At 36.8% G+C, this 24,337-nt stretch overlaps 2 protein-coding genes and 1 non-coding gene across 3 annotated transcripts in view; 2 read left to right on the forward strand and 1 right to left on the reverse strand.

The window, feature by feature from the left end:
- The window catches only part of LOC125157314 (small ubiquitin-related modifier 2-like), a 170,173-nt gene that overhangs the window by 104,314 nt on the left and 41,522 nt on the right, over window positions 1-24,337 (forward strand). The window lies entirely within an intron of this gene.
- Window positions 11,965-13,140, forward strand: LOC125157313 (GTP-binding protein 10-like). Its single transcript, XM_047843904.1, is given in 2 exon segments — window positions 11,965-12,595; window positions 12,598-13,140. Coding segments are annotated over 2 exon segments (1,149 nt in total). The 3' UTR covers window positions 13,116-13,140.
- LOC125157967 (U6 spliceosomal RNA) lies at window positions 18,733-18,836 on the reverse strand. Its single transcript, XR_007149107.1, has one exon. It is a non-coding gene; the product is annotated as a U6 spliceosomal RNA (small nuclear RNA).

Genomic DNA, 24,337 nt, shown 5'->3' on the forward strand with positions numbered 1-24,337 from the left:
ATTTCTTGCTTCTTTCCAGATTTTTTAAATGACAAAAGATAGTGCAAATAATAATGGAAGAGCCTCCTGGAAGCATGGGCAATACCTTGTTTTTGAACACAATTAAGGGATCTCATGTGATGAAACAATTACTTGCCTAGTACCTTTACCTCAAGGTTGATAATTATGGAAAATACTCTTACATTTTAATCCAATACACCATTACTGAAATAATTACAATTATGGGATCTTTGTGGAAATCTAATCTATTGTGGTTTTCTGAATATTTAAGCATCTTTCATTAAAATTTATTGCTGCATTGTAGGCAGGAGTATGAGTTCTGGGGAAATGGTCTGTGAATGGGTAAGGGTTCACATCAGAATTTTAAAAAATCCATCCAAATAAAAATAAAATTAGTGTATGAGGCTTTTTATCAAGTACAAATGTTGTTTTCTATAACTTTTCTTGTTTCTTGGAAAGTGCCCTGAAGGTTTCTTTATGGATGCAAAAGTTTTCTAAATTATTTATTTGTTCAATGAAGAATTGAGAGATGGCCCTCCACATGGGAATAAGTTTTTGTATTTGGGACATATTATAAAATTGGGGCAAGTGAAACAAGTCTAAACTTTTCCTTTTCCTTTTAATCTGTGGAAATTTCATGATTTTAAGGCACTTTGCCATTTAATTATTATATATTTATAACACTCCCAAATGGGCAAGACCTCTTTGAAGATAGCTATGAAAATTTGCTGAAGAACATAAGAGAAAATTTGTATAGTTATAAATTTTAAATGTATAGCTATAAATTATAAGTTAGTATAGTTGTATCTTGTATAGCTACAACTTAATCTTTCATTTAGTGTCATCTGAATACATTCTGAAATATTTTTAATCTAAACTTGACAAGGCTGCTCATTCATGTAGAGGAGGAAAGTTGCAAAGTTATTGTGTATTTTTAAAAGAATATAAACTTGGACTTTCTTACAATATAGGTATTTGTTTATTCTTATTTTTGTGAAATATTTGCCTTGTGGAAGGCTTTCTAAAGGTTATAGCCCACAATAAGCAAAAGATGATAAATATTGGTATCATTATCTGCTTATCTATCTATAACATCTATCTAAATATCTATCCATGTATAAAGAAAATGCCAATAGGCCATATGGCCTATTGCCATAGAATATAAAATGAAACATATTTGGAAGACTATAGGCAAATCTGCTTAAAAAGGAAGCAGTAATGGAGTAAGAGGATAGGACAATTCAATCTTTTTATCTTACAGATGTTTCTAGTATTTTCTGTACATGTATTACTTTTGTAATCATAAAAATAACTGAAATTAAAATTTTTAAATATGGGGTTATATTCCTTTGAACTAATTTCCAAAGATTATTTAGACCCATATGAACAAGGGAAGATGTTTAAAAATTGTTTACCTCTCTAGAAAAACCATTTTTAAAATTTTTTTGATGCTTATTTATTTTTGAGAGAGACAGAGACAGAGTACAAGCAGCAGAGGGGCAGAGAGAAAGGGAGACACAGAATCTAAAGCAGGCTCCAGGCTCCGAGGTGTCAGCACAGAGCCAGACACAGGGCTCAATCTTGTCAACTGCGAGATCATGACCTGAGCCAAAGTCGGACAGTTAACCGACTGAGCCACCCAGGCACCCCTAGAAGAACCATTTTTAAACAGTATGTGAATATGTACTTGAATAAAATAAAAATTTGCAAGTATATAAACCTGAATTTTAACACTGACCATCTCTCTGTGATGGAATTTCTAATGATACAGTATATGTTTCCATGATAGTTTTCAATATCTTATTTGACTATTTAGTAAGCAATTTTATAATCAGAAAAAAAAATTGAAAATAGCATGTTTTTGTTAACACACACATGCACATATAGCCTTGTCTTTACATGAGGGTGAAATTTTTCATGGGCTGGAGAGTACTTCCTATGTACCTGTTGTGACTACTTTCCTGACTGACTGGATTGTTTTCAATCCCTGGATATGTAAGTCACAAAGCTAACTTCAGTTAGGAGGTAATGCTTATCTGTATATCACTATTTTCTCTGGACAAAGAGAAAGAAAAATAGAAAGGGGATAGAGATAAATTTTTATCAGTTTTTGAGGTGGAATTTATGTATAATAAACTGCACGAATTCAAAGTGTAGAGTTCACTGAGTTTTGGAAAGCATATACCTCCATGTAACTACCACCAAATTTAAGATAGAGAAAATTTCCATCAACCCCAAAAGTTCCCTTTTGCCCCTATGCAGTCAATACTGCCTCTACCCACTTTAGGCAACCGGTGTTACGATTTCGGTTACTATAGAGTAGTTTATATTTTCTAAAACTCTAAAAGAATTTCTAAAAGTGTGGAATTAGTGAGTCATATGGTAAATTTATGTTTACATTTTCTAATAAAAAGCTCAGACATGCAACCACACCACTATATTTCATTCTTGGAAAACAGTAGCAGCTAGACAATGAGCCTGTATATCTGATTACTACTGATCCTTTTCTGAATTCAGTTTGGCTACACATTTAATTCTAGTCTAACCCAGACCTTCTCCTATGTATTGCATCTAGTACAAGATAACTGCTTGTTCCTATAGATATCCTGATTATAGTCTTGTTTCTACATCCTTTGCCTAATGATAGAAGTTCCCATTGAAAGATGAACTATATTTTCTCATCCATTGATTTTAAGATTATCCATTTCTTTCTCCTTTTTTAATTTTTTTTAACGTTTATTTATTTTTGAGACAGAGAAAGACAGAAGGTGAACAAGGGAGGGGCAGAGAGAGAGGGAGACACAGAATCTGAAACAGGCTCCAGGCTCTGAGCTGTCAGCACAGAGCCCGAAGCGGGGCTTGAACTCACAGACCGTGAGATCACGACCTGAGCCGAAGTCGGACGCTTAACCGACCGAGCCACCCAGGCACCCCTAAGATTATCCATTTCATTGCATTGGCACAATCAGAGATCTAAAAAAGCACTTTTGCATTTCAGCCTTAATACTTGCACTTTGGCATCACCATGAGAATATGCCAAGGCTAAGTTGATGGACTATAAAAGACAAATGCACCAGAGCCAGAAAATCCTAGGTTTCTGAAATGAGGACTGTCCAAATCAGCCAACAGCCAGACAACACACATACATGCAGGTGAACCCAGCCATAATCAGGAAAACTGCCCAGTTGAATCCACACTAAAATGCTCACCTGCACACTCATATTCTAAATGGTTATTGATGTCACTGAGGTCTGTTAGGTTTTTTTTAAAGCAGCATTCTTATGGCAATAGATAACTGATATGGAATGTAATGCTAAAATTCATAAACCTTTAAAAAATGATGCTAGGAGTTAGGTCTCTTAGGATAATGTGAAGCTAAGATTAAGAAAATGAACTTTATTTATTTATTTTATTTTTATTTTATTTTTATTTTTATTTTTTTTATATATATGAAATTTATTGACCAATTGGTTTCCATACAACACCCAGTGCTCATCCCAAAAGGTGCCCTCCTCAATACCCATCACCCACCCTCCCCTCCCTCCCACCCCCCATCAACCCTCAGTTTGTTCTCAGTTTTTAACAGTCTCTTATGCTTTGGCTCTCTCCCACTCTAACCTCTTTTTTTTTTTTCCTTCCCCTCCCCCATGGATTCCTGTTAAGTTTCTCAGGATCCACATAAGAGTGAAACCATATGGTATCTGTCTTTCTCTGTATGGCTTATTTCACTTAGCATCACACTCTCCAGTTCCATCCACGTTGCTACAAAAGGCCATATTTCATTTTTTCTCATTGCCACGTAATATTCCATTGTGTATATAAACCACAATTTCTTTATCCATTCATCAGTTGATGGACATTTAGGCTCTTTCCGTAATTTGGCTATTGTTGAGAGTGCTGCTATGAACATTGGGGTACAAGTGCCCCTATGCATCAGTACTCCTGTATCCCTTGGATAAATTCCTAGCAGTGCTATTGCTGGGTCATAGGGTAGGTCTATTTTTAATTTTCTGAGGAACCTCCACACTGCTTTCCAGAGCGGCTGTACCAGTTTGCATTCCCACCAACAGTGCAAGAGGGTTCCCGTTTCTCCACATCCTCTCCAGCATCTATAGTCTCCTGATTTGTTCACTTTGGCCACTCTGACTGGCGTGAGGTGATACCTGAGTGTGGTTTTGATTTGTATTTCCCTGATGAGGAGCGACGCTGAACATCTTTTCATGTGTCTGTTGGCCATCTGGATGTGTTCTTTAGAGAAGTGTCTATTCATGTTTTCTGCCCATTTCTTCACTGGGTTATTTGTTTTTCGGGTGTGGAGTTTGGTGAGCTCTTTATAGATTTTAGATACTAGCCCTTTGTCCGATATGTCATTTGCAAATATCTTTTCCCATTCCGTTGGTTGCCTTTTAGTTTTGTTGGTTGTTTCCTTGGCTGTGCAGAAGCTTTTTATCTTCATAAGGTCCCAGTAATTCACTTTTGCTTTTAATTCCCTTGCCTTTGGGGATGTGTCGAGTAAGAGATTGCTACGGCTGAGGTCAGAGAGGTCTTTTCCTGCTTTCTCCTCTAAGGTTTTGATGGTTTCCTGTCTCACATTTAGGTCCTTTATCCATTTTGAGTTTATTTTTGTGAATGGTGTGAGAAAGTGGTCTAGTTTCAACCTTCTGCATGTTGCTGTCCAGTTCTCCCAGCACCATTTGTTAAAGAGACTGTCTTTTTTCCATTGGATGTTCTTTCCTGCTTTGTCAAAGATGAGTTGGCCATACGTTTGTGGGTCTAGTTCTGGGGTTTCTATTCTATTCCATTGGTCTCTGTGTCTGTTTTTGTGCCAATACCATGCTGTCTTGATGATGACAGCTTTGTAGTAGAGGCTAAAGTCTGGGATTGTGATGCCTCCTGCTTTAGTCTTCTTCTTCAAAATTCCTTTGGCTATTCGGGGCCTTTTGTGGTTCCATATGAATTTTATGATAGCTTGTTCTAGTTTCGAGAAGAATGCTGGTGCAATTTTGATTGGGATTGCATTGAATGTGTAGATAGCTTTGGGTAGTATTGACATTTTGACAATATTTATTTTTCCAATCCATGAGCAGGGAATGTCTTTCCATTTCTTTAAATCTTCTTCAATTTCCTTCATAAGCTTTCTATAGTTTTCAGCATACAGATCCTTTACATCTTTGGTTAGATTTATTCCTAGGTATTTTATGCTTCTTGGTGCAATTGTGAATGGGATCAGTTTCTTTATTTGTCTTTCTGTTGCTTCATTGTTAGTGTATAAGAATGCAACTGATTTCTGTACATTGATTTTGTATTCTGCAACTTTGCTGAATTCATGTATCAGTTCTAGCAGACTTTTGGTGGAGTCTATAGGATTTTCCATGTATAATATCATGTCATCTGCAAAAAGCAAAAGCTTGACTTCATCTTTGCCAATTTTGATGCCTTTGATTTCCTTTTGTTGTCTGATTGCTGATTCTAGAACTTCCAGCACTATGTTAAACAACAGCAGTGAGAGTGGGCATCCCTGTCGTGTTCCTGATCTCAGGGAAAAAGCTCTCAGTTTTTCCCCTTTGAGGATGATGTTAGCTGTGGGCTTTTCATAAATGGCTTTTATAAGAAAATGAACTTTAAATAAGAGTAATGAAGACTTCCCAACCACATTACTACATTCTATTCTCAGATTAATAAAGTCAGAGAAAAGAGATGTAGTATAAAACAGTTTATCCAGGGTTGCCTGGGTGGCTCAGTCAGTTAAGCGTCTGACCCTTGATTTCCGCTCAGGTCATGATTTCTCAGTTCATGAGTTTAAGCCATGTGTTGGGCTCTGCACTGACACTGCAGAGCCTGCTTGGAATTCACTCTTTCTCCCTCTCCCTCTGCCCTTCCCCTGCCCTCTCTCTAAAAATAAATAAACTTAAAAAAAAAAACAGCTTATCCAGTATATGAAATTAGTCACATGACTAGGAAGTTGTGAACCCAAACTGGGAACCCTGATTTTTCTGCAATCACAGAAGGTGAACATACTGTCTTTACCAGTCATTATTGCCTCAGGGACTAGAATCTGGTCTTTCTTGTAGAAGACTGGTAGGTCTTAACCATGCTCCATATTTTTCAGTAAGAAGAATTTTAAACATTAAACCTCTCTGTCACAATTTACCTCCAAAAAAGTAGAAAATACAACCATGTGTTCAGGGCAGAACTGCAGCCAGCATTGCTAGTTGGAAAGAAATTAGATCCTAGATCATCACCCAGCTATAGCCACCATGCCTGTATGCAGACCTTCTTGAGTGCACGGAAAGTTCCACCAACCTTGGCTAAAGAACGTTCTCCAGCCTATGGAAAATTGCCCTCTCCTAAACGTGTGTACGTGTGTGCATGCACAATAAAATGGAATAGGCTCTTTTCAGAACCATTTTACTTAAAAAAAACTGGTCAATAATAATTTTAAAAGATGCTAAAATAGGGGCGCCTGGGTGGCTCAGTCGGTTGAGTGTCAGACGTCGGCTCAGGTCATGATCTCACAGTCTGTGAGTTCGAGCCCCGCGTCGGGCTCTGTGCTGACAGCTCAGAGCCTGGAGCCTGCTTCTGATTCTGTGTCTCCCTCTCTCTCTGACCCTCCCCTGCTTGTGCTCTGTCTGTCTCTGTTTCAAAAATAAATAAACTTAAAAAAAATTTTTTTTTAAATTTAAGAAAATATACATCATCAATGGTCACATAATTAAGATAATATTTGGATCTAAAAACTTCTCAATTTTAATTTTATAGGAAAATTTTTATTTTAAACTTAACAGTCTATTTTATAGATTCGTCATAATTTGAGTGTCATTTTGAAAGAATATATGTTCATCTTTTAAGCTTATAAGTTACAGTTGTTTTTCTGATTAAAAGATAATAAATTTTCAAGATATAAAAGCAGGGAAATGATAAAATGAGAATTTTAAATTGTCATGTCTTCTCATTCTTTAAAGCCTTCCCAAGACAACATTTTAAAAATATGTTGCACAAATTCTTGTATGGATTGTTTGTTTTATGTTTTGTGCCAATAGGAAAGAAAAAACTCTCTTTTTCTCTGTCTTTCAATCTCAACAAAGATACTGATACATTAGAAACAAACCAGAGGGTGCTGGGCGACTCAGACGATTAAGAGTCTGACTCTTGATTTCTTCTTTTTTTTTCATTCTTTTTAAATTTTTTTAAGTTTATTTATTTTGAGAGAGAGACAGAGTAAACACAGGGTAGGGGCAGAAAGAGAGAGACAGAGACAGAGAGAGAGACAGAGAGAGAGAGAGAGAGAGAGAGAATCCCAAACAGGCTCCTCACTGTCAGCACAGAGCCCAACACAGAGCTCGAACCAAAAAAGTGTGAAATCATGACCTGAGCTGAAATCAAGAGTCAGACGCTTAACCAACTGAGCCACCCAGGCACCCCCAGACTCAGACTCATGATTTCGGCTCAGGTCATGATCTCATGGTCATGGGATTGAGTCATAAAATAACATAAATGTAAAATAGGATAACACAAAATTTACTTAAGTGTAAAATTCAATAATTTTAGATAAAAATTAGAAAGTTATGCAACTATTACCACAATTTATACATTCTATTCAATTTTAGAAATTTTGCAACACCTCAAAAAGATCCTCTGTGCCCATTTGCAGTCTATCCTTGCTTCCTATCCCAGACCCAGGCAAACATTAACTCACCTTCCATTTCTATGAATTTGCCTTTTCTGGACATTTCATATCATTTGAAACATACAATATATGGCCTTTTTCACTGGATTTTTTAACTTAGCAAAATGTGTTCAAAATTCATCCAAATTATAGCATGAATCTGTACTTCATTCTTTTTATATGGTCAAATAATATTTCACTGTAGAGATAGAACACATTTTATTTACCCATTCATCAATTGAGGGACATTTGTATTGTTAAATTTACTCCTAAGTATTTTATTTATATCACGTTATTATATAGGGAACTCATGTCTTCATTTTGTTTTTGGATTTTTCATTGCTAATATAAAAAAAACAGATTTTTATATATTGAGCTCAATATAAAAAACAACAGATTTTTGTATATTGATCTTATATCCTGCAATCTTGATGAACTCAACCCTGATGATTTTTTGTGGATTATTTAGGATTTTTTATGCTTAAGACCATGTCTGCTGCAAATAGAAATAGGTTTGTTCTTTCCTTTTCAATATGCATGCCTTTTTCTTCTTTTCCTTGGCTAATTGCCTTGGCTAGGACTTCCAGTATATTTTTAAACAGAAATGGCAAGAGCAGGCATCCTTGTCTACTCTTGATCGTAAGACAAAAGCTTTCAGTCTTTCACCAATAAGTATGATGCTAACTGTAACTTGTTTCCAGTCTCTCATTTATCACTCTCCATTTTTGCTTTTTGTCCAGTATGTTGAAAACCATTGTTTCACTTTTTTTCTGATTATTTTTGTTCCTTCATAGGAATTTGCGGTAGTCTAAATTAGGGATCCCCAAATATCTCCACATCCTAACCCCCAGGATCTGTGAATATATTACCTTATATTGCAGAAAAGTCTTTACAGGTGTTATTGACTTAAGGTTCTTGAACAGAGAGATTATCCTGCAATATTTGGGTTGGCCCAATGTAATTATAAGTGTCCTTATAAGAGAGAAGGAGATGTGAAGATGGAAATAGAGAGAGATTTGAAGATGCCACCCTGCTGCCTTGGAAGATAGAGGAAGGGGTCATAATCTAAGGAAGGAAATATATACAGCTCTAGAAGCTATAAAAACAGGTAAACAAATTCTTCCCTAGAGCCTCTGGAGGAGCATGGCCTTCCAACACCTTGGTTTCATCCTGATGAAACCTATTTCAGACTTCTGACCTCCCAAACTGTAAGATGATAAATGTGTGTTGTGGTAATATGTTACTGCAACAATAGTACATTAATACAGAAGGTAAATTTTGTCCCTGTTAATCTATCATATGTGGAAATAGAAGAGGCAGAACAATTCCTACCTCATTACATGAAGTCAGCATTACCTAGAAATCAAAGAAGAAAAGTCATGACATGAAACAGAAACTATAGCTCAATATGCCTTTTTAATTTAAATGTGTTTTTAGCAGATTAAACCACAATATAAAACAAGAATAATACACTATGATCAAATAGAGTTCATCCTAGAAACAGAATTGTGGTTAACTTGCTTCCCTTCCTCCAGACACATGTCTCCAGGTGGCACTCATGAGCAGAGCCTAACAATGAACCAGGTAGCAGATTAGAAACAGGGTTAGCAGAGACCATGCTTCAGTGTCACAGAGCAGAGTCAGAAATGTAAAGCTGAAAGATTTAAATAGACATTATACCAACTGCTTACTGAAGCATAGCTAATATAAAGGAAACAACAATAAGTAGTTTAAATAATCTGACTTTCTTTTGAAACATGGTCCATAAATAGAAAAAAAAACTATTACATCAACAAAATCACAATAAAAATTCAACCACAGAAATCAAAAGCTTTATTAAAGGGCTTGTACTTTACGCATAGATAATGGAAAGCCATTTGCAGATTTTAGTTACGTAATAAAAGTTTATAGCCATAATTTCCAAATGGTGTTCAGGTAACTAGGGATGTGCAAATGATCCACTAAAGTACAGGGAAAAATGTGTTCGAATTTCTATTATATTCATTGTATTTCACAATTCATTTGTTTCAAAATTTGGGTATTCATAACTTACCTTCCCCAAATTTCCTTAATATACAAAGATATAAATGAAGATACATCTTTCAGAGCTACTGCAAAAATATTTCATGGAGAGTGGTGCATAGTCAAAAACAGTTTACAGACTTTGGCTTATAGAGTCCAAGATCACAGAGCCCTCATACTATGGGGTGTCATCCAAGGACACAAAAACAAGGGAGGAAATGGAATAACTAGTGACTCAACCTCTTCAGTCTGTTCTCTGCAGTGGCTTCCAGCCTCCTTTCAAAACAGGAGTAATCAGCCTTTACATTTGCAATCATATATTTAATTACTGTCCCTGCAACACCCTCACATATGCACACACTCATGGTGATGGGAGACACCCAAATTATCTTGTTTTGATGCAAGTATCACACGCTTTTTGCCTGTAAACATCCAATTTAAATATTTTTCCTCACAGGATAAGATAACATAGTTCAGGTGTCATAGAAACCAAAAGTACATCATGTTTCTACGGTTGACATCAGTTTCCTATGGCAACTGGATAGTACAAGTTCATCTTCAGAGGCAAAATTTTAATCTCTACCTCAGATACTTGAGCCTCCCCATCCAATAAATGAATGAATAAATATTACAGTAAACACCAGCAACATACTGTAGGGATATGCATTGAAGGGAACATATTTCTATACAATGGTTTAGGGAATCCATTTAAATAGAAAAGTTGACAAGTTTAGCTTTCCTGTCAGGCACACACCTGTGTTCCAGCCCCAGCTCAGCATACTCATACAAGATGTTTATAACATATGCTGGGTCTAAAGGGGATCTCAGAATCACCCAATCCTAATTCCACTCTCATTTTCACATGGCACCTAATGATGCCAGTTCTCAACGAGGGGGAGAATCCAAGCATATCTGAGACATTTTTGTATCCCTATAGTAAGTGCCTCAGGTATGAATCACATGGCAGAAGGGATCAGAACACTTCCGTCTACCTGCAGCTAGAACCCTTACTCATAAACACACAGACAAGGGTTACTGGGAACTCCAAATACCAGAAGCTGGTTTTCAGACATCCCTGCCAGCACATGCCTTTGCTGAAGATCTCTGCCCCTGTGTAATATGTACTGCATCTCAGTTATTGTAGAAATTAGATTGTCATATAAGTCATAAGATTAAATTCTCCATCCTCTGACATCCTAAATTATCTTTAGAGCCAGAGCCTAGAACCATAACCTTGTCACTCAAAATACCTGTATGTTTAAGGAAAAGAAATATTTACAGGATTTGTCTGTATTAAATTATGTCATGACAAATAAAAACTGATAAAATCAAACCTGCCACAAAAGGAGGAATAACAAAGTAAATGATGGTATATTCAGAAATTAAATTCTATGTATCTATTACAAAGATGAGGCCAATCTAAATGTACTAACACAGAAAAATAGTAAAATAAAATCAGGTCACATCTGCTGTTGAAAACAGTATAGAGATTCCTCAAAAAGTCAAAAATAGAAATACTGCATGATCCAATAACTCCACTACTGGTTGGTATTTACCCAAAGAAAATCAAAACACTAATCTGAAAAGATATATGCACCTCTATGTTTATTGCAGCATTGTTTACAGTAGTCAAAATATTGAGGCAACCTAAGTGTCCATCAATAGACAAAAGGGTAAGGAAGATTTGGTATATATATTGGAATGAAGAGCATGGACTATTATGCAGCCATAAAAAGGATGAGATCATGCCATTTGCAATGACATGGATGGACCTAGAGGATATTACACTAAGTGCGATAAGTCAGACTGAGAAATACCATGTGATTTCACTCATATGTGGAATACAAAAAAAAATAATAATAATAATAATAAGCAAATAAAAAGCAGAAGCAGACCTATAAATACAGAGGACAAACAGGGTTGCCAGAGAGGAGGTGGTGAGGAGGTGAGCACAGTGGGTGAAAGGGAGTGGGAGATACAGGCTTCCAGTTATGGAATGAATAAGTCATGACAATAAAAGATACAGCACAGGGAATATAGTCAGTGGTATTGTAATAGCATTGTATGGTGACAGATGGTAGTGATACTTATGGTGAGCACAGTATAACATATAGAAAAGTTGAATCACTATGTTGTACACCTGTAACTAATGTAATATTGTGGGTCAATTATACTCAAAAATTTTTTTTAAAAAATCAGGTGAAAACATGTGTGATGCATTAAAAAAGATGTTGTAGGTACACTTTCAAGGGAGTCAGCCCTAGCACGTCGCAGTCATGGTGTGGTGCGGTAGCGTGTGGTTCAGAAAGTATGGAAACTTCATTGATAACCTAAGACTCTTCACCAGGGGAGGAAGTGGTGGAATGGGTTACCCTCGTTTAGGTGGAGAAGGTGGAAAAGGTGGTGATGTCTGGGTTGTAGCCCATAAGAAAATGACTTTAAAACAACTTGAAGACAAATATCCTCAGAAACGGTTTGTGGCTGGAGAAGGAGCAAATAGTCGTGTTAATGCACTGAAAGGCTCCAGAGGAAAAGACTGTGAAATTCCTGTACCTGTGGGTATTTCAGTAACTGATGAAAATGGTAAAATTATAGAAGAACTCAATAAAGAGAAGGACAGAATTTTGGTAGCTGAAGGAGGTCTTGGTGGTAAATTACTTACAAATTTCTTACCATTGAAAGGCCAGAAACAAGTCATTCACCTTGATCTAAAACTTATAGCTGATATAGGCCTAGTAGGATTCCCAAATGCAGGAAAATCCCCTTTGCTAAGTCAGGTTTCTCATGCAAAACCTGCAATCGCAGATTATGCATTTACAACATTAAAGCCTGAACTTGGAAAGATTGTGTATAATGATTTCAGACAGATATCAGTAGCTGATCTTCCTGGTTTAATAGAAGGAGCGCATATAACAAAGGAATGGGCTACTAATTCCTCAAGCATATAGAAAGAACTAGACAACTACTTTTTGTTGTCGATATTTCTGGATTTCAGCTTTCTTCCCAAACTCAATACAGAACTGCCTTTGAAACCATAATACTTCTTACAAAAGAGTTAGAATTGTACAAAGAGGAACTTCAGACAAAACCTGCATTCCTGGCAGTTCATAAAATGGACTTGCCAGGTGCCCAAGATATGTTCCATGTACTGATGAATCAACTCCAGAATCCTAAAGATTTTTTGCATTTATTTAAGAAAAACATGATTCCAGAGAGGACTGTGGAGTTCCAACACATCATCCCCATCTCTGCAATTACAGGAGAAGGAATTGAAGAATTAAAGAACCATATAAGAAAATCTCTGGATGAACATGCCAATCAGAAAAATGGTGCATATCATAAGAAACAGTTGCTTAATTTACAGATTTCTAATACAATATCTTATAATGAGCCACCACCAAATAATGGTGTTACTAGTCCCAGATAGATGTAATTTAAATCTATTAAAAATGATATCAAGGGGGAAAAAAAAGAAAAGGATGTTGTATGTTTCTTCTTAATATGCGATTACTGGTAAATGCACAGATTAAAGGACTCGAAGGGTAGGTATACACTAAACTGTTGAAATAGTTGCATATAAAGGTAGGAGAGTAGCACTATGGGAGGTTTAGTGAGATGAAACCTAAGAATTCCTTTAATATTAAATATTTCACAAAGAAAACCAGCTGATGTTTAATGTATGTATATTACAGGCATACCTCTCTTTATTGCATCTGGCTCTTTTGCACTTCTCAGATACTGCAGTTTATACAAATTGAAGGTTTGTGGCAACCCTGCATCAAGCAAGTCTGTCATTTTTCCAGCAGCATTTGCTCACTTTGTGTCTCTGTCACATTTTGTTAATTCTCACAATATTTCAAACTTCTTCATTATTACCATATTTGTTATGGTGATCTGTGATCAGTGATTATGACTCACTGAAAGCTCAGATGATTAGCATTTTTAGCAATAAAGTATTTTTTAATTAAGCTATGCCCATTTTTTAGACATAATGCACACTTAGTAGACTACAGTATAGTATTAACTTTTATAAGCACCGAGACAACAAAAAATTCATTTGACTTGCTTTATTGTAATATTTACTTTATTATCGTGGCCTGGAGCGGAACCTGCAATATCTCCAAGGTATGCCTGTACTGATTTTATAAACAACGGAAATTTATTTCTCACAGTTCTGGAGGTTGGGAAGTTCAAGATTATGGCACTAGTAGCTTTAGTGTCTGATGAGAGCCTGATTCCTCATTGACAGCCATCTTCTTAATGTAACCTCACATGGCAGAAAGGATATGCCTGTCCTTTTAAAAGCATTATACAAAGGCAGGAAAAGATAAATCTGGCATATGTGAAAGAAAGAACCAAATAAGTATAGCGATTTTAATATCAGACAAAATAAAATTCATGGTGAATAGATTTCCGTGGATTTACAGGACTGTTTTAAAATATAAAAGGAACCACTCATAACAAACTTTTATGCACCCCAAAGCAAAAATTTGAATTTATAGATAGAATCTGATAGAACTGCAACAAATTAAAAATCCATACATACAGTAGGAAACTTTAAAACACGACTCTTAAAAATGAAATGATGAATATATATGTTATGGAGAGCCAGAGAGTGGACTATTTGGGTTGAATTGTGTCCCCCAAAAAAAGATAAAGTCTTAACCCATGGTACCTGCAGGTGTTAAAATAGGGTCTTTGCAAATATAATCAAGTTAAGATGAAGTCATTAGAGTGGGCCCTAATCCAATATGACTGGTGCCCTTATAAGAAGAGGAGATACAGATACAGAGATATATTTAGGAAGAATACCAAGTAACAATGAAGGCAGGCTTTATGCTGCCACAGGCCAAGGAATGCCTAGGGATACCAGAAGCCCGAAAAGGCAAGAAAAGATTTTTCTCTCTAGGCTTTAGAAGGAGCATGGCCCTACTAACAACACCTTGATTTCAGACTTCTAGCCTTGAGAACTTAGAGACCATGAATTTCTGGTTTTAAGCCACTCCATTTGTGGTTACAGCAGTCATAGGACACTAATACAATGCTCTTCACAAAGTTGAGAAAGTTCTCTTCCATTTGAATGTTTTATTCAGAATGTTTTATTTTTTTATGAATATAATTTATTGTCAAATTGGCTTACATACAACACCCAGTGCTCATTCATGCCATTTGCAGCAATGTGGATGGAACTGGAAGGTATTATGCTGAGAGAAATAAGTCAGTCAGAGGACAGATATCATATGTTTTCACTCATATGTGGATCTTGTTTTATTTTTTATCATGTACAAGTGTTGAATTTTTTTGTTTTTATTCTGCATAGATTGATAGGATCATATAATTTTCATTTTTTAGCCTGTTAGCATGATGGGTTAAAATGACAGATTTTTACATATTGAACCAGACTTTCATCACTGAAATAAACCCCATTGTATGTAATTATTATCCTACATTGCTGAATTACATTTGCTGACATTTTATAAGGAATTTTCATCAATATTCATGATGGATATTGGTATATAGTTTTCTTTTTTATTCTGCGTTAAGCTTTTGTATCAGTCTAATATTAACTTCATAAAAAATTAGGAAGTGTTCTCTCCACTTCTATTTTGTGGAAAAGATTATATATAATTTGTATTAATGTTTCATTAAACATTTAGCAGAATTCTTCAATGAAATTATCTTGGCCTGGAGATTTCTTATTTGAGAGGTTTTTAAAATAGACTTTATTGTGATGAGCACCAGGTGTTGTATGGAAGGAAGTGTTTAATCACTGTATTGTACTCCTGAAACTAATATTACACCGTATGTTAACTAAGGGGAATTTAAATAAAAACTTTGTTTTTCCTTCTCCAAATTTTTGTTTAAGTTCCAGTGTAATAGGAGTTTCAGGTGTAGAATTCAGTGATTCATCACTTCCATACAATACCCAGTGCTCATCACAACAAGTGCACTCCTTAATACCCATCACCTATTTAGCCCTTCCCCTCCACCCACCTCCCCTTTGGCAACCATTGGTTTGTTCTCTATAGTTAAAAGTCTGTTTCTTGGCTTGACTCTCTTTTTTTTTCACCTATGTTCATTTTTGTTTCTTAAATTCCACATGAGTGAAATCATATTTTTGTCTTTGACTATTTCGCCTAGCATGATACTTTCTAGTTCCATCCACATCATTGCAAATAGCAAGATTTCATTCTTTTTTATGGCTGAGTAATATTCCATTATATAATTCCATTACATTACATAATTCCTTTATACACACACACACACACACACACACACACACACACACACAAAACTTCTTTATTCATCAGTTGGTGGACATTTGGGCTCTTTCCATAATTTAGCTATTATTGATAATGATGCTATAAATGTCAGGATGCATGTGTCCCTTCAATTCAGTATTTTTGTATCGTTTGGGTAAATACCTCGTAGTACAATTGCTGGATGGTAAGGTAGTTCTATTTGTAACTTTTTGAGGAACCTCCATATTGTTTTCCAGAGTGGCTTCACTACTTTGCATTCCCACCAACAATGTAAGAGGGTTCCCCTTTTTCCACATCCTCTCCAACACCTATTGTCTCCTGTCTTGTTAATTTTAACCATTCTGACTGGTATGAGGTAAAATCTCATTCTAGTTTTGTTTCGTATTTCCCTCTTGATGAGTGATGTTGAGCATTTTTTAATGTGTCTATATTAGCCATCTGTATGTCTTTTTTAGAAAAATATCTATTCTTGTCTTCTGCCCATTTTTAACTGGATTATTTGGTTTTTGGGTGTTGAGTTTGATAAGTTCTTTATATATTTTATATACTAACCCTTTGTCAGATATTTCATTTGCAAATATCTTCTCCCATTCTATAGGCTGCCTTTTAGTTTTATTGACTGTTTCCTTCACTGTGCAGAAGCTTTTAATTTTGATGTAGTCCCAATAGTTTATTTTTGTTTTGTTTCCCTTACTTCAGGAGACATATCTAGAAAGAAGTTGCTATAGCCAGTGTCAAAGAGGTTACTGCCTGTATTATCCTCTAGGATTTTGATGGTTTCCTGTCCCACATTTAAGTCTTTCATCCATTTTGAATTGTGTATGGTGTAAGAAAGTGGTCCAGTTTCATTCTTTTGCATGTTGCTGTCCAGTGTTCCCAACACCATTTGTTGAGGAGACTGCCCTTTCCCATTGGATATTCTTTCCTCCTTTGTTGAATATTAGTTGACCATGTAGTTGTGGGATTATTTCTGGGTTTTCTGTTATGTTCTAATTGATCTATGTGGCCATTTTTGTGCTGGTACCACACTGTCTTATCTTGATCACTACAGCTCTGTAATATAACTTGAAGTCCGGAATTCTTATGCCTCCTTTTTCAAGATTGTTTTGACTATTTAGTGTCTTTTGTAGTTCCATACAAATTTTAGCATTGTTTGTTCTAGCTCTGTGAAAAATGCTGGTGGTATTTTGATAGGGATTGCATTAAATGTGCAGATTGCTTTGGGTAGTATAGACATGTTAACAATATTTGTTCTTCCAGTTCATGAGCATGGAATATCTTTCCATTCCTTTGTGTTATCTTCAATCTCTTTCATACGTGTTTTATAGTTTTCAGAGTACAGATCTTTCATCTCTTTGGTTAGGTTTATTCCTAGATATCTTATGGGTTTGGGTACCATTTTAAATGGGATGACTTCCTTGATTTCTCTTTCTGCTGCCTCATTATTGGTGTATAGAAATGCAACAGATATCTGTATGTTGATTTTGTATCCTGTGACTTTACTGAATTCACGTATAGTTCTAGCAATTTTTTGGTGGTCTGTAGGTTTTGTATATAGAGTGTCATATCATCTGCAAATAGGGAAAGTTTGTCTTCTTCCTTGCAGGTTTGGCCTTTTATTTCCTTTTGATGTCTGATTGCTGAGGCTAGGACTTCCAGTAATATGTTAAAAAACAGTGGTGAAAGTGGACATCCCTATCTTCTTCCTGACTGTAGAGGAAAGGCTCTCAGTTTTTCCCCATTGAGGATGATATTAGCTGTGGGTTTTCCATATATGGCTTTTATGATGTTTTGGTATGTTCCCTCTATCCCTACTTTGTTGAGGATTTTTTTATCAAGAATGGATGTTATACTTTGTCAAATGCTTTTTCTGTATCTATTAAAAGGATCATATGGTACTTATCCTTTCTTTTATTAATGTGGTGTATTAAATTTATTTGCAAAGATTGAACCACTCTTGAAGCCCAGGAATAAATCCCACTTGACTGTGGTGAATGATTCTTTTAATGTACTGTTGGATTTGATTTGTTAGTATTTTATTGAGAATCTTAACATCCATGTAGTTCTCTTTTTAAGTGGAGTCTTTTTCTGGTTTTGTAATCAGGGTAATACTGGCATCATAGAATGAATTTGGAAGTTTTCCTTTCATTTCAGTTTTTTGGAACAGGCGTTAACTCTTATTTAAATGTTTGGTATAATTCCCCTGTGAAGCCATCTGGCCCTGGACTTTTGTTTGTTGGGAGATTTTGGATTACTGATTCAATTTCCTTGCTGGCTCTGGGTCTGTTTAATTTTTCCATTTCTTCCTGTTTCAGTTTTGTATGTCTCTAGGAATTTATCCACTTTTCCAGTTTGTCTAACTCATTGGCATATAATTTTTCATAATATTCTCTTATAATTGTATGTATCTCTATGGCGTTGGTTGTTATGGCCCCGCTCTCATTTGTTATTTTATTTGAGTTGTTTTTCTTTTCTTTTTGATAAGTCTGGCTAGGGGCTTATCAATCTTGTTAATTTTTTCAAAGCACTGGCTTCTGGTTTCATTGATCTGTTCTCCTATTTTTTTTTAGCTTCTATATCGTTTATTTGCCCTAAACTTAAGTATTTCCTTTCTTCTGTTGGCTTTAGGCTTCACTTGTTCTTTTTCTAGCTCTTTAAGGTGTAAGGTTAGGTTATTTATTTGATATTTTTCTTGCTTCTTGATATACGCCTGTATTGCTATATATTTCCCTCTTAGGACTGCTTTTGCTGCATCCAAAATGTTTTGACCATTATGTCTTCAAAAATATGAAATACTTCACAAATTTACATGTCATCCTTGCACAGGGGCCATGCTAATCTCTGTATCATTCCAATCTTAGTTTATGAGCTGCCAAGGAGAACACTAAATAAAAACTTTTAAGAAAGAAAGAAAATAGACTTTGAGAATAGCTGTACATTCACATTAGAACTGAGAAGGTAGTGCAGAGTTCCCATATACCCCCTCACATGGTTTCTCCTATTAATTTCTTATGTTATTATGGTACATTCATTGTAATTAATAAACCAATATTATCACTTTATTATTTACTAAAGTATATACCTTATTCAAATTTCCTTGGATTTTACCTGATGTGTTTCTGCTTCCAGATCTCATCCAGGATACTTGTATTTATTTGTTATGTCTCCTTAGGACCCTCTTGGCTGTGAAAATGCCTCAGATTTTTCTTATTGGTGATGACCTTGACAGTTTTAAAGCATATAGGTCAAGTGTTTTTCAGAATACCCTTCTATTGGAATTTTTCATAATTTTTAAATCATGATTAAACTAGAATTATTGTTTTTCTTTTTTGGGGACACAACAGATAAATTCACATTTTCATCACTTTGTATCAAAGGTTAATATACTCTCAACATGACATCACTATTGCTACTGACATTGATCACTTAGCTGAAGTGGAATTTGTGAGATTTCTCCAATGGAAAGTTGGTTTTTGTCTCCATTCCCCTTGATATACTGTATTTGGGAAAAGAAATTCACTACACTCAGCAGCCTATACTTTAGGTGTAGGGATTTATGCTCTCCTTTTAGTGCAAAGTATCTATAGAAATCACTTAGAAATTTTATGCAAGAAAAATTGTGCTCTCTTTTAGTTCACTGAGCATCCTTATGACAGTTGTTTTAAATTTCTTTGTCTGGTAACTCATATATCTCCATTTCTTTAGTGTAAGTTTCTGGAAATTTATTTTGTTCCTTTAATTTGGCCATACTTTCCTGTTTCTTTGTATGTCTTCTTATTTTAAATTGGGACTTTCACATGTGAAAGTCTGTATAGTCTGGCTTTGTATAAGGAAGATCTTCACCAGTAAGCCGAGCTTGAGTTCTGGAGACCTCTCAAGCCTTTTCTGGGGATGGATCTTTTCTGGGCTTGTGTGCAAAATGTTGTAGTTGAAGAGGTTTTCCTGTTTGGTTCTACTCAGAAATTTCCTCTGATGTCTGTTTGCAGTACTAAAGCCTTTCTGGTGTTGTACCAAGCTGTGGCACATGAGCTCTACCTAGTGTCTGTCTTCAGTACTGTGGATTATTTGGTGTTAGACCATGAAGTTATTTCCTTTGTTCTCAGCAGTCCCCAACCTGGTGCCAATTCTTGTCAGTGTTTTGATTCATGTAAGAGAACTCTAGTCCCTGATGCAACCCCCTGAAAAGTCATAATGTTGGATGTATATTCCACTCTTCTCTTTCCCTCCCTGAGAAGAAGCCAGACATTAGAAATGTTCTCACTATCACACTGTGCTGTACCAGAGGTGGGAGCTTTAGTGAGTAAATACCATCAATTTTCTGTCTTCAATGTAGTTCTTCTTGGACATATACTTCATATGTCAGGAGCTTCTTAACTGGTTTTCATGAAAGCAATTGATCTGTGCAATGTTATGGTCATGTCTCCATCGGGTAAAGGGGATTTGGGGCTTTCTATTCTGCTATCTTGATGACAGTAATCCACTAACATTCCTTTTAATACGGATGTGGAGATGTCTATTGGGATTTCACTGAATTTATAGATTATTTTGAGGAGAACATATAACTTTATAAGTTTTTCCTCATGTCGCCAATGTAGTGTTCATAGTTTATTCATAATACTTAAATGGCAGTAATCACAACCTTGAAAGTTGTAAAATTTCTCTCATTTCTTAAAGAAATGGAAAAGTTTAGACTTTTCCCTTACATTCTAAATACAAACCTGTGAACAAACACAAGTAACTATTCCAATTAAAAATATTTTCACAATGAGAGTTCAATTTTGCCATCCTTTCATTAAAAATAAACCATTGCAGAGAATTTCAGTTCTGCCAAAGTAAAGTAGCCCTACTCCTCCCAGGACCTACCCATAAAAGAAAAAAATCTCTGGATATAACACAAAAAAAAGCATAGGAAGACTCTGAAAGGAATTAAAAAGAAGGCATACTACAAAGGTACCTTTAGACTTGAAGAAGAACACATTAGTGAGTTCCCTGGGTGTCTTTGTTGCCTTTCCTCTATCCTGGACAGAACATTTCATAAGGGTGTTTTTGTTGCCTTTCCTCTATCCTGGACAGAACATTTCATAAGCCTTGAAAACAAACCCACCAAAAGGCAGATTCTAAAAAAGATTCCAAAAAAGCCTGTTCTCCTTAGTGAAAGAGTGACATAACAATAGAAAACCTTTTTGGCAATATCTACCCTATTCCACCCAAACACCAATGGTAAAACAGTACCCCTCCCAGCATGGCTTCAGTAGGTCAGAACAGGAAGTTGATCTCTCATCCCATCCTGCCCTTGTCCCCACAGAAGTAGGCATCAGCACTCAAATTTCCACACCTGCCTCTGGTAGTATAGGAGGGGCACAGCAGGAAGCTAATCTTCTCTTCCCAATCTTGCAGAAGGTGGCAGTGCCCTGATTCCCTGGCAATGGTAGTATCAGCAGGTTCCAGCAGCCTTTTAAGCCTCCACCCCACACAGCATCAATGAGACTGAACAAAGTGATACAAACTGGAGCCATTTAGCAATCCACTTTACTCCCAGCAGGAAATTGGGCCTTCACCCTTAATCCTGCAGTCTCATGCAGCATCAGCAAGACTACACAAGGGCAGGTAACAAGAGGTAGAGATAGTGTTCTGCCCATCTTTTGCCAGTATCAGTTTGGAAGTGTTCCCTCCTTTGCAGTATTTTAGAAGCATTTAAAAAGGATTGGAGGCTTGGTATTAATTATCAGTTTGGGAGAATTCACCAGTGAAGCCATCTGGTCCTGGGATTTTCTTTGATTTTGATTATCGAATCAGTCGCCTTACTCATTATTGCTCTCTTCAAAATTTCTATTTATTCATGATTCACTCTTGATAGGTTGTGTATTCCTATCCATTTCTAATAGTTTATCCAATTTGTTGGCATTTAATTATTCATAATAATCTCTCATAATCCTTTTTATTTCTGTGGCATCAGTTGTTATGTCCTCTTTTGAATTTCTGATCTTATTTATTTGACTCATCTTTTTTTCTTAGTCAAGGGTTTGTCAATTTTGTGTATCTCTTAAAAAAAACAGTTCAGTATTGTTGATTTTTTCCTATTCTCTATTTCATTTACTTCTGATCTTTATACTTCTCCTCTGATCTTTATTAGTTATTTCCTTCTGCTAACTTTTGGCTTACTTTGTTCTTCTTTTGCTAGTTTCTTGAAGTATGAATTTGTGTTACTTATTTGGGAGCTTTTCCTTTTTTAGTAGGCATTTATCACTATAAAATTCCTCTTAATATTGTTTTTGCTGCATCCCACAAATTTTGCTATGAGTGAAAAAGCAACTTACAGGATGTGAGATACTTGCATACCATATATCTGGTAAAAGCTTAATATCCAAAATATATAGGGAGGTCCTACAACTCAATAGCAAAACAAAAAAAAATCCAGTAGTCCCCCCTTACCCACAGTTTAACTTTCCACAATTTTAGTTACCTGTAATCAACTGCTGTCCAGACGCAGATGATCCTTTGTCTGACACTTTGTCAGAAGGTCAACAGTAGCCTAACACTACATCACAAGGCCTATACTGTTCACCTCACTTCATCTTGTCACAGAGGCATTTTGTCATCTCATCTCATCACAAGAAGATATTTTGAGAAAGGGAGAGAATACAGTCCCATAACATTTATTACAATATATTGTTATAATTGTTTTATTTTATTGTTAGTTGTTATTAATCTCTCACTGTGCTTAATTTATAAATTAAACTTAATAATAGTATGTATGTATAGGAAGGTATAGTATATATAGGATTCAGTACTATCTGCAGTTTCATGTATCCACTGGAGGTCTTGGAATGTATATCCTTACAGATAAGGCAGTACTATCTGGAGTTTCAGGTATCCACTGGGGGTCTTGGAATGTATATCCTTACAGATAAGGGAATACCACTATAACACAATTTAAAAATGGGAAAAGGGGGCTTCTGGGAAGATGGTGGCGTAGTAGGACGCTGAGCTCACCACGTCCTGCGGATCACTTAGATTCCACCCACACCTGCCTAAATAACCCAGAAAATCGCCAGAAGACTAGCAGAACAGATTATCCAGAGCCAAGCATAGACGAGAGGTCCATGGAAGAGGGTAGGAAGGGCGGAGAGGCGGTGCGCGCTACATGGACTGGCAGGAGGGAGCCGGGGCAGAGGGGCAGCCCGCTGGCAAAGCAGAGCCCCCAAGTCTGGCTTGCAAAAGCAGAGGGGTCGGATGGAGTGTGTTTGGACAGCAAGCGGGACTTAACATCTGGAAGGTTATAAGTTAACAGCTCTGCTGAGAGAGCGGGAGGGCTGGAGGACAACGGGAGGGAGAGGACGACAGAGCGCAGCTTGGTGGGGAACAAAGGCTGGTGGGGAACAAACACCAGCGCCATCTCTCTCACCCATCCCCCAGCCAAAATCCTAAAGGGAACCAGTTCCTCCCAGGGAACTTGATGGCACCACACAAACACCCAACGCTGTGCTTCTGCGGATCCATGCCTCCGGTGGGTCTGACTCCCTCCCGGTGCCACAGGCCCCCTCCCGAAGTGGATCTCCAAAGGAAAATGAGATGAGCCTGGCCCTCCTGCCCCTGTGCACCTTGCTGATCTGCCCCAGCTAATACACCAGATCCCCAGCACCACAAGCCTAGCAATGTGCAAGTAGCCCAGACAGGCCATGCCACCCCACAGTGAATCCTGCCCCTGGGGGAGGGGAAGAGAAAGTACACACCAGTCTGACTGTGGCCCCAGCGGTGGGCTGGGGGCAGACATCAGGTCGAACTGCGGCACCACCCACCGACTCCAGTTATTCAAGACAACACAGGGGAAGTGCCCCGCTGTTCCGCACCACTCCAGGGACTATCCAAAATGACGAAATGGAAGAATTCCCCTCAAAAAAACTCCAGGAAATAATGATAGCTAACAAACTGATCAAAAACGATTTAAACAATATAACAGAAAGTGAATTTAAAATAATAGACATTGGGGCGCCTGGGTGGCTCAGTCGGTTAAGCGTCCGACTTCGGCTCAGGTCATGATCTCACGGTCCGTGAGTTCAAGCCCCGCATCAGGCTCTGTGCTGACTGCTCAGAGCCTGGAGCCTGTTTCAGATTCTGTGTCTCCCTCTCTCTCTGACCCTCCCCCGTTCATGCTCTGTCTCTCTCTGTCTCAAAAATAAATAAACATTAAAAAAAAAAAAATAAAATAATAGACATAAAATTAATCGCTGGGCTTGAACAGTATAAAGGACAGCAGAGAATCTAATGCTACAGAGATCAAGACACTAAGAAACAGTCAGGAGGAGCTAAAAAATGCTACTAATGAGCTGCAAAATAAAATGGAGATGACCACAGCTCGGATTGAAGAGGCAGAGGAGAGAATAGG

This window comes from Prionailurus viverrinus, chromosome X (genome assembly GCF_022837055.1).
Source record: "Prionailurus viverrinus isolate Anna chromosome X, UM_Priviv_1.0, whole genome shotgun sequence".
NCBI classification, from domain to species: Eukaryota; Metazoa; Chordata; class Mammalia; order Carnivora; family Felidae; genus Prionailurus; species Prionailurus viverrinus.